The 11,785-nt window shown below is 41.6% G+C and overlaps 1 protein-coding gene across 1 annotated transcript; it reads left to right on the forward strand.

Moving 5' to 3' along the window:
• The first annotated feature begins 6,336 nt into the window (after positions 1-6,336).
• Positions 6,337-11,785, forward strand: LOC125374785 (serine-aspartate repeat-containing protein F-like). The gene is made up of 3 exons (XM_048386377.1): positions 6,337-6,422; positions 7,693-7,737; positions 9,397-11,785. Exons 1-3 carry the CDS (start codon positions 6,383-6,385, stop codon positions 11,439-11,441), a joined length of 2,130 nt encoding a protein of 709 aa, XP_048242334.1. The 5' UTR covers positions 6,337-6,382; the 3' UTR covers positions 11,442-11,785.

Raw genomic sequence — 11,785 nt, forward strand, 5'->3', positions numbered from 1 at the left:
CACCACAAACACAAGCAAATACACATACTCCTACTACTACTACTCATCATGCGCATAATCTAGTGGAATGCAAAATCATATCCAAATCCCATGAAATTAAATCACTAATAAAACTAAATAAGCTCAATCCACAAATAATAGCCATTCAGGAGTCTAAAATACCAAAGAAAAACAATTCACCATACCAAATTACACCACAATAAACAAATACCGCACATCAAAAAATCCAAGCGCTCCACATGGTGGCCTAACACTATTGATCTCATTATCTTAAATGACAAATACCCTAGCAGATACAGGCCCCAGGAGAACCAAAACTTCCTCACTGCAATAGATCTGACAATAACTACCCCAAATCTGGCAAGTAAAACTACGTGGGAAGTATTTGACGACCCATGGGGTAGTGGTCACTTCCCAATCTCAATAAATATCAAAACTGGTTCAAGTTATATATCAGAACAAACTTCACGAGATACAAAATTTAACTACAAAAAAGCAGACTGGGCGAAATACGAAACCCTAATTGACCAAATTGACCACCCACAAATATTAGATTCAGACCCTGAAATCTTTTCCAAAAAAATAACAAAAGAAATTATCACTATAGCCACTAAGTGTATCCCCAAAACTAACCCCAACCCCCAACGAAATAAAGTTCCCTGGTGGACCCCTGAAATCAAAGAGGCTAGAAGACAAAGAAAACGAGCATTTAGACGCGCAAAAACCCATCCACATGAACTCCCACACGCAAAACAACTACGAAACAGTACACACATGTTAATACAAAACACTAGAAAAAAACACTGTGAAAAATTCTGCAGTACCTTAAACACAACAAAAAACAATTCAAAGGCCATGTGGAGCATCACTTTGGACTTCACACAAAACACTAGGTACCGCACAGGAACACATCAAACAAGCACTCAGTGATACTGACACATGGGCAAATACATGGGTTTTTTAAATCAATACAGACAAAACAGTAGCCATACTCTTCAAAACACCTAACATGCAAAACTACTCCCCATCTTTAACTCTAAATAACTCCCAAATCTACTACAGCACACAAACAAAATTTCTAGGCCTAATACTTGACCAACACCTGACATACACACCCCCATTTCAAACACCTCATCACAAAATGCAACCATGATCTCAAATTAATGCGCAGCATACGAGGAACAAGTTGGGGAGCAGACCAGCACACGCTACTTACTGTCTACAAAACACTCATCCGACCCAAGTTAGAGTACACCGCACCCGCATACGACGCACTCACACAAACAGACTCCGCGTTCGGTCACAAATTTAAGTTTATCGAGATTAGATATACAGGTAACAAAGCTTTAGATTAAAAACACAATGTGTATATCTAGTAACTAGTCGATCAGCGAGAAAAATGTAATATTCAGTGAGGATTACTGGAAATAGTTGACATATATCCGTGCCCTATGGATAAAAAACTAACCATTTACCTGAAAACAAAATGTCCAGCCCGTTTATGTATTTATGAAGCTTTGTTTATGTACAAGATTTGCAGTGCAGCAATCTTTCTAAAGTTGTTTTCTTGAAAGTATGGCAATACAGCTATATCAAGAAACATCAACATATAAAATCTCACATCGGCAAACCGCCTCCTTGGTCTAGTGTATAGAGTGTCTTCCCGGAAAGCGGTAGGTCAGTGGTTCGATCCCCAACCGCATCATACCAAATGACGTTAATGGAAAGTACTTGTTGTTACCCTGCCTGGCGCTCGGCATTAACGGACTGGTCGGCTCGGTTTCAGTATACTGTGTGAGCGGGGTATCCATGTTATCATGGTATCTCAGTGGGCAAGCACTATAAAATCTGCATTAGTCCTGACTACTACGCACACGCACACAGGACGTTAAACTCCTTTTCACCTCACCTCACTTCGGTAGACCTTACACCACTGTGCAAACACAACGCCTGACCTCTGGTGTTGCAGTGAACACATATACAGGAAAACTGGAAATTAATGCGTAATTACGGACACTGATAAATGCTTGCGCCAACACCAGCACACGTCAAGCCCTCGTAAGCCATATCGCACCGTCAACATTCAAACATTTAGCTGTACATAGGTAACACATATCTGCCAAAAGCATCCATTATATATTGATGTTTCAGACCAATGAAACACTTATCCAGATTAACGGCAGGGACGCCCTGTCATGTAGGTAATAAAATAAATAGCCGGGAATTAAAAGTTCGTTGTTCCAGTGTTGATAATGTGTCAAATTGTGAACCACAAGGAGAAAAGGGATTTTATGGGTGTTAGGATTTAATTATGCTGTGACGTCATAAAGAAAGACGTTGATGTCAACTTACTTACCTACTGTACAAAAGTATCTTGTTTTTTGTTATTTCCTAATGTAATAAAAACATTTTTTGAAACATTCCAGCATACATGTCTACTTTCAGTTCATCAGACATTATATCTAAAAACTACAATCATTTCATAAACAACCATAAGTCTGAAAATGGGACTTTGCACAAAATGAGTCGAAATGTTTGATGCCATGCATCTCCGTAACGAATATTAATTGAAGCTTATGATTTGTACTTTTGTGATCCTAAGATACTGTTGTTTTTAAATAAAATAAGAAGTCAAAATGAGGTTTTTCACCCATAACGTCCCTTATTTTGTGGTTGGTCACAATTGTTTTCCTTGTAGTGAGTGAGTGAGTGAGTTGGGTTTAACGCCGCTTTTAACAGTATTCCAGTTATATCGCGGCGTGTCAGCTTAATGTGGGAGGAAAGCACGAAGTGATGCAGGTCTAAGACGTTTACCACTTCGGTGAAACCCACGAGCACGGGTATGGTGCTGACAAACCTAGAAACATAATCGGGGCGAACCGGGATTCGAACCCACAATCATAGGTTTCTGGCGTGCCCAAGGGACGCAACTCTGCACAGTGAATCGCGGCGCCTTAGACGACTGGGCCACCCGTGCCCCCGTTTTCCTTGTAGAATGTCAAGCTTGTCGTCATGTGTCACTTTCGCCGCTTTCATTCATCTGAAAAAGGCTCTCCCCCCATCGCTCAATGTCATGTCCAGACCACAGACCACCATGTCGAAAATCCGTCCTTAATATATTTTGTTTATAGGTATAGTTTGCGCGTAAAAATATGTCAACGTGACCATGTTTCTCCATAATAAATAACAAGTGTTTGTAAATGGCAATCGTGACACAGTTAGAAACTATCAATGTAAATGTACAGAGCAAAAGCGATTTCGTGCAATACGTTTCGCTGTGCACGTGTGCAGGAAGACGGTGCGAAGAGAGTCGTCATTCGGCTTGTCCCGGAATGACACGAGTGGTCATGAATAGCTTTTCGCACGAGCCGACAGAAGTGGGTATCGAGTGGTTACAATGTGTCCGCATATCTCGTCTGTGTTGCTGGTGTGAGCAACCACTGGTTTACAAGTACCTCCACCAGACTTGTTTGTTTACAGGGTGCCATGAAGTAGCTTTCAAGTTGATGACTGACGTAAAAGGACACTCACTCACCAACTCATCCACTCTCTTCAGGTTCAGTGGGTACAATGTGTGAAGCCCATTTCTGGTGTCCCCCGCCGTAATATTGCTGGAATATTGCTAAAAGCGGCGTAAAACCAAACTCACTCTCTCACTCTTCAGGTTCAGTGACCGACACGTAATTTTATTTAGACATTCTAGCATTTTATTTCATAGACCACAACCACTGGTTAAAGTAAAGAGAAATAAGGCCACTAACAAATAGTGTACTAGTTCAACGTTTATAACATAATTAGTGTACAACCGTGCTAGTTCAACGATTATAACATAATTAGTGCACAACGGTACTAGTTCAACGTCTATAACATAATTAGTGCACAACGGTACTAGTTCAACGTTTATAACATAATTAGTGCACAACGGTACTAGTTCAACGTCTATAACATAATTAGTGCAAAGCAGCACTAGTTTCATATACATAATGTAATTAGTGCAATGCGGTACTGGTTCAATGGTTATAACATAATTAGTGCACAACGGTACTAGTTCAACGTCTATAACATAATTAGTGCAAAGCAGCACTAGTTTCATATACATAATGTAATTAGTGCAATGCGGTACTGGTTCAACGTTTATAACATAATTATAATTAGTGCACAACGGTACTAGTTCAACGTCTATAACATAATTAGTGCAAATCAGCACTAGATCATATACATAATGTAATTAGTGCAATGCGGTACTGGTTCAACGTGTATAACATAATTAGTGCTATACAGTACAAGTTCAATGCGTATAACGTAATGAGTGCATTAATAAGAAGGCAGAGTAAGTTTATTAGACCTGTACTTCATCCTAAAGTTTTGTAAATAATCTAAGTTTCCATCAGCCATCGCACGCGGTAATTCAATGTACTGATGCTGTATTGAATTTCAGTATATATATTACTCAAAAACGTTAAGGATGACCCGATTCTTTCATATTACTATGGTCAATCTGTCATGCTGTGACGTTATACCACTGTGGTGAAACCAGGAGCACGGGTATGGTGCTGACAAACCTAGAAACATAATTTCGGATTCAAACTCATGATCATGGGTCTCTGGCACACCAAAGGGACCCAACTCTGCACAGCGGATTACGACAGAGCCGCCCATTCTCCGTACATTTCAGCAAATGTGTATCCGTAGAAAATATAATGCAATATGACTTATATTGATAATGGGAACGGACATACCCTCAACAGAAAAAGAAACGCACAGGTAGTATGTAGTTCATTGAACCTGATTGCACATACAATCCGGTATATAAATTGGATATATGTTATTGGAAAATGTTGGTGGCACTGATATTCGACAAACGGTGCGTCAAAACGCAGTCATTGTCGATTTGCAATGCCTTAAAGGGCATTGTTTTCACACTTGTTGAAAAAAGGTCATGGAGGAAAACAGTAAAGCAAAATGCACGTGCAAGTTATGGCATTCGTAACTCGTGGTAGCTATAAAAAGGCAAGCATAAGCCAATAATGTGTCATTCAATTGTCAACATTTTCCAAGTTCGAAAATGCCGAGACTCATTTGAGGGGAATCGAAGTCTGCTGTTGCACGTGACCTCAACGTCCACAATGTCACCATTTGCCGCCTTTGGGACCGATACACACGGTTCAATTCCACTGCAGACCGTCCGGGAACCGGCCGACCAAGAGTTACCACCCTTGCACGGGATCGCTACATTCGACTTTTCCACCTACGTCATAGACTAAAATCTAGTCTCTGAAATGAACATATCGTACATAAAAAAACAGTTGTTTAGTTATCTTAATAAAAATATGATAAAAAGGAGCCCAGTGACTCTCTTCATTTTGATACTGCAGTGATCTAGACTTGCCAAACATTATAGACTTGCATGGGCTGTATTTGATATATATTTGTATCAGGGTCTGTAAGACAGACTACCTACGTCATCGCAATTCCACAGCTACGGAGACTGCAGGACGCATCCCTGGTTTGAAGAGGATATGGGACCAGACTGTCAGGAACCATCTTCGCGACCCAGAGAACACGCCGCAGACACTCCCACAAGTGACCAAGGCATTACAAGCAGAATTCGTACACTTATCCAGTCAGTGCCGAGGAGATGCAGAGCCGTGATTGCTGCTCTTATGTGACATGACAATGAACAGCTGTCAATGCCTTTGTACAACGACAACATGTGACTATCAAGCTTCAAAATTTCATATTTGTATCTATGAATTTGAATTAAAAATATCGACTTAAAATTTAAAATTACTTAAAATCTACCTGTTTCTATTTTTGAAGAGTGTATGTGAGTTTGAATGGGTTTGGTGTCATGCCGCCTTGAACGGAATTCCAGTTATATTACTGCGTGTCAGCTTAATGTGAGAGGAAATCCCGAAGTGATTGCAAACCTACAAACATAATCGGGGCGAACCGGGATTCGAACACATTTTCATAGGTTTCTAGCGTGCCCAAATGACGCAACTCTGCACAGCGAATTGCGGCGCCTAAGACGACTGGGCCAACCGTGCATAAACATGAATAATTTTTTTATGTTAGAACTTACGACTGCAGTCAACTTTCATCGAACATATGACTTAAGTGGTCCCTAATTGTAAACTGTATTTGCTTTAATACATTATATCTCACTAGTTACAACATACGTTGACAAGTAAATATTTCAACATTTCTTAGGTTAAACCGCCCCTTGACCTATGACGGACTGCATAGGTGAATGTCCTATGTCACTCCACAAATATGAGGTAATGTTAAAGAGATATTTAAGAGTATGTGTTTACTTGCTCGTGGTATAAAGCTAGGAAGCTGCCACAGAAGCCTATGTCATTGTCGAATATTGTTCACGATGAGAACCAAAGTTGCGCTATCCTTTTTCCTGCTCATATGTAAGTACATAATTTATCTTACAGGATGAAACTCACTCGCTCACTCACCCACACCAGTTCAAGGTGTAGCTGGAATTTATCTGACCAGATCGCATTGATTAAGTGTAACTGTGATGATTGACAATGTTGATGTGCGACAAGGGACATGTCTTTCCCCAACTATTTAACTGATAGCTCCATTACACTTTACAGGTGTGGCAAGGAACATGTCTTTCCCCAACTATTTAACTGATAGCTCCATTACACTTTACAGGTGTGGCAAGGAACATGTCTTTCCCCAACTATTTAACTGATAGCTCCATTACACTTTACAGGTGTGGCAAGGGACAAGTCTTTCCCCAACTATTTAACTGATAGCTCCATTACACTTTACAGGTGTGGCAAGGAACATGTCTTTCCCCAACTATTTAACTGACAGGTCATTATACTTTAAGGTGTGGAAGGGAACAAGTCTTTCCCCAACTATTTAACTGATAGCCCCATTACAATTTACAAGTGTGGCAAGGGACATGTCTTTCCCCAACTATTTAACTGATAGCTCCATTACACTTTACAGGCGTGGCAAGGGACATGTCTTTCCCCAACTATTTAACTGATAGCTCCATTACACTTTACAGGTGTGGCAAGGAACATGTCTTTCCCCAACTATTTAACTGACAGGTCATTATACTTTAAGGTGTGGAAGGGAACAAGTCTTTCCCCAACTATTTAACTGATAGCTCCATTACAATTTACAGGTGTGTCAAGGGACATGTCTTTCCCCAACTATTTAACTGATAGCTCCATTACACTTTAAAGGCGTGGCAAGGGACATGTCTTTCCCCAACTATTTAACTGATAGCTCCATTACACTTTACAGGCGTGGCAAGGACATGTCTTTCCCCAACTATTTAACTGATAGCTCCATTACACTTTACAGGTGTGGCAAGGGACATGTCTTTCCCCAACTATTTAACTGATAGCTCCATTACACTTTACAGGTGTGGCAAGGGGCGTGTCTTTCCCCAACTATTTAACTGATAGCTCCATTACACTTTACAGGTGTGGCAAGGGACATGTCTTTCCCCAACTATTTAACTGATAGCTCCATTACACTTTACAGGTGTGGCAAGGGGCGTGTCCTTCCCAAACTATTTAACTTATAGTTCCACTATACTTTACAGGTCTGGCAGTGATTGCCAGCTCTTACTTTTAATTATGTTCAGGTGCGACAATTGATGTGATATTCATTTATCAACTATTTATACGATCATCCTTTTTGAATTTACAGGTGTGGCTTCTGTTGCCGGCTTTAACTCAAGAAGGCTGCTCGGGGGTGAGAACTTTTGTGTTTTAAATAAGAATTTCAAAAGGGTTTTCATTTTGAAAGGGCGAGTTATGATGAGGTCGATTTGGGCCCATGGGATGACTTCAGAAATTAGGGTGAACCTGTACAAATCACTGAACGTCGTCAGATGTGTTCAGATGAATGAGAGTTATACAATATTTATTTCAACAACTTCAAGTTTGGACTTGTAAGAGCACTAAATGTATATACTAAGGCTAAATGTAGGTAAAATATTGCTTTTAGAGGTTTTCATCAAGCGTTTTTCGAACATTTAAACAAAAGCAAGTCTTTAATCAATGTGATTTCCCAAGGAACGGTACACACATGGGGATCAAAAACCTTTTCATGGGACACAGACAAGTGATCCTCAGAACATTCTCGACGTTCTACAAATGAACCATTTTCAACTTGAAAGTATAAGAAAGTAACTGAGTGAGTTATGTTTAACGTCGCTTTTAACAGTATTCCAGTTATATCACGGTGTGTCTGCTTAATGTGGGAGGAAAGCACAAAGTGATGCAGGTCTTAGACGTTTACCACTTCGGTGAAACCCACGAGCACGAGTATGGTGATGACAAACCTAGAAACATAATCGGGGCGAACCGGGATTCGAACCCACAATCATAGGTTTCTGGCGTGCCCAAGGGACGCAGCTCTGCACAGTGAATCGCGGCGCCTTGGACGACTGGACCACCCGTGCCCCCAAGTATAAGAAAGAAAAAGCGTAGTCAGCCATTGAACATGTCTGAACATTTTCATACAAATAATTCAAACTTTATTTGACTTTTCCAATGGCCAAAAGGGCTCTCATCACACACAAATCGTGCTTTCTAAGAGATATATGTAATTATGTTTGATAGTAAATAGCGAGAGTCCGAACCACGACATCGCCGTTATTAGCATCGCATGCATGCCTTTGAACGTGGGTTCGAATCCCAGATTTATGATTCTAGGTTTCTCAACACCATACATTTACACGTGGGTTTTTCGAAGCGGTAAGAGTCTAAGACATTTCAGGTGTTCCTCCCGCTACAAGCCACATGACTGAAATAGTGTTCAAAGCGGCGTCAAACCAATCTCACTCACTCACTCAAAGGCATGTAAAGGACTTTACTTTACAGAGTGATAAACAACCTCGGGATTTCAATAGCAGTCAGTTCTCAAAAAAGAAGTTAAGGACGAACCGATCCTTGACAGATTATCTTAAATAATATGAAAGAATCGTGTGGCTCTAAACTTCTTTGAGTAGAATAGATCCACATTGTTATTTTCAGTAACAATGTTGAAATTCTGTAGATATATAATTGTGTTTATGCTGTAAACGTAATGAGAATCTGTAAAATTCTATATTACGATTTGATGAAATTCTCTGTGAGAGGCAGTAGAATACCCCGGTGGTTAAATCATTCACTAGTTATGATGAATGTCAGGTTCGATTCCCCACATAGGTACAATGTCTAAAGACAATTTCTGATGTCCCCCGCCGTGAAATTGCTGGAACTCTACGCAAAACCATGAAGATCTGTTTACATAACACAGGCTTAGGCTTTTTCTGTCCAAAGAACTAATGACATTTTGAGCCATGTATCTATTTTGAGTTGCCATTCATTTTTATGATGATCTTAACATCAACCACATACTTCGCAGGAACAAACGATCTTCGTGATCATGCTGAGGACACCGATTCTACTCGACAAAGAAGAGGCACTGGTCAAGATATAGTGGGAGGGGTTGAACTGGAGAGGAGAGACGATGATACAAGTGATACCGACGACGATGATCGTAGAAAAAGAGAAGAAGACACCGATGATACCGATGATACTGATGATACCGACGACGATGATCGTAAAAAAAGAGAAGAAGACACCGACGATACCGACGACGATGAGCGTAGGAAGAGAGAAGAAGACACCGATGATACTGATGATACCGACGACGATGAGCGTAGGAAGAGAGAAGAAGACACCGATGATGACGATGATACCGACGACGATGAGCGTAGGAAGAGAGAAGAAGACACCGATGGTGACGATGATACCGACGACGATGAGCGAAGGAAGAGAGAAGAAGACACCGATGATACTGATGATACCGACGACGATGAGCGTAGGAAGAGAGAAGAAGACACCGATGATGACGATGATACCGACGACGATGAGCGTAGGAAGAGAGAAGAAGACACCGATGATACTGATGATACCGACGACGATGAGCGTAGGAAGAGAGAAGAAGACACCGATGATGACGATGATACCGACGACGATGGGCGTAGGAAGAGAGAAGAAGACACCGATGATGACGATGATACCGACGACGATGAGCGTAGGAAGAGAGAAGAAGACACCGATGGTGACGATGATACCGACGACGATGAGCGAAGGAAGAGAGAAGAAGACACCGATGATACTGATGATACCGACGACGATGAGCGTAGGAAGAGAGAAGAAGACACCGATGATGACGATGATACCGACGACGATGAGCGTAGGAAGAGAGAAGAAGACACCGATGGTGACGATGATACCGACGACGATGAGCGTAGGAAGAGAGAAGAAGACACCGATGATGACGATGATACCGACGACGATGAGCGTAGGAAGAGAGAAGAAGACACCGATGATGACGATGATACCGACGACGATGAGCGTAGGAAGAGAGAAGAAGACACCGATGATACTGATGATACAGACCACGATGAGCGTAGGAAGAGAGAAGAAGACACCGATGATGACGATGATACCGACGACGATGAGCGTAGGAAGAGAGAAGAAGACACCGATGATGACGATGATACCGACGACGATGAGCGTAGGAAGAGAGAAGAAGACACCGATGATACTGATGATACCGACGACGATGAGCGTAGGAAGAGAGAAGAAGACACCGATGATGACGATGAAACCGACGACGATGAGCGTAGGAAGAGAGAAGAAGACACTGATGATGACGATGATACCGACGACGATGAGCGTAGGAAGAGAGAAGAAGACACCGATGATGACGATGATACCGACGACGATGAGCGTAGGAAGAGAGAAGAAGACACCGATGATGACGATGATACCGACGACGATGAGCGTAGGAAGAGAGAAGAAGACACCGATGGTGACGATGATACCGACGACGATGAGCGTAGGAAGAGAGAAGAAGACACCGATGATGACGATGATACCGACGACGATGAGCGTAGGAAGAGAGAAGAAGACACCGATGATGACGATGATACCGACGACGATGAGCGTAGGAAGAGAGAAGAAGACACCGATGATACTGATGATACCGACGACGATGAGCGTAGGAAGAGAGAAGAAGACACCGATGATGACGATGATACCGACGACGATGAGCGTAGGAAGAGAGAAGAAGACACCGATGATGACGATGATACCGACGACGATGAGCGTAGGAAGAGAGAAGAAGACACCGATGATGACGATGATACCGACGACGATGAGCGTAGGAAGAGAGAAGAAGACACCGATGATACTGATGATACCGACGACGATGAGCGTAGGAAGAGAGAAGAAGGCACCGATGATGACGATGATACCGACGACGATGAGCGTAGGAAGAGAGAAGAAGACACCGATGATGACGATGATACCGACGACGATGAGCGTAGGAAGAGAGAAGAAGACACTGATGATACCGACGACGATGATCGTAGGAGAGAAGAAAATGAACGTAGATAATATGGGCATGAAAACTGTCATTACAAACTCAAAACAGTATTGCAATTGATAACATTCAACCGTAAACTGACAAAGTTGAGGGAAACATTCAACCATACAATTGATAAACTTTATTTTCAGCGGGCGTAAAGGGAGCAAGAATAAACACGGGTTCTATAAATGTATAAATGCCCAATGATCATTTGGAATCACCGCAATCGGAACAACAGTGTTTATATTATTTTATATTTTCATTTTCCGGGGTTCGTAATATGGAAAGGGTTATTCTACAAAGTAAATGAAGTATTTGGTGGAACCCAAAACAAGGGGGAAATAACTTTTTCTCTCGACATAAGCCACAGTAC

The sequence above is a fragment of the Haliotis rufescens genome, unplaced genomic scaffold, assembly GCF_023055435.1.
Source record: "Haliotis rufescens isolate VD_foot unplaced genomic scaffold, xgHalRufe1.0.p SCAF_6, whole genome shotgun sequence".
In the NCBI taxonomy this organism is placed as follows: Eukaryota; Metazoa; Mollusca; class Gastropoda; order Lepetellida; family Haliotidae; genus Haliotis; species Haliotis rufescens.

Bases quoted from the DNA above. Each gene is read 5' to 3' on its own strand.
- LOC125374785 (XM_048386377.1), top strand. From the start codon at position 6,383: ATGAGAACCAAAGTTGCGCTATCCTTTTTCCTGCTCATAT. The intron at 6,423-7,692 runs GTAAGTACATAA...TTGAATTTACAG, and splicing joins ATCCTTTTTCCTGCTCATAT to GTGTGGCTTCTGTTGCCGGC. The intron at 7,738-9,396 runs GTGAGAACTTTT...CATACTTCGCAG, and splicing joins CTCAAGAAGGCTGCTCGGGG to GAACAAACGATCTTCGTGAT.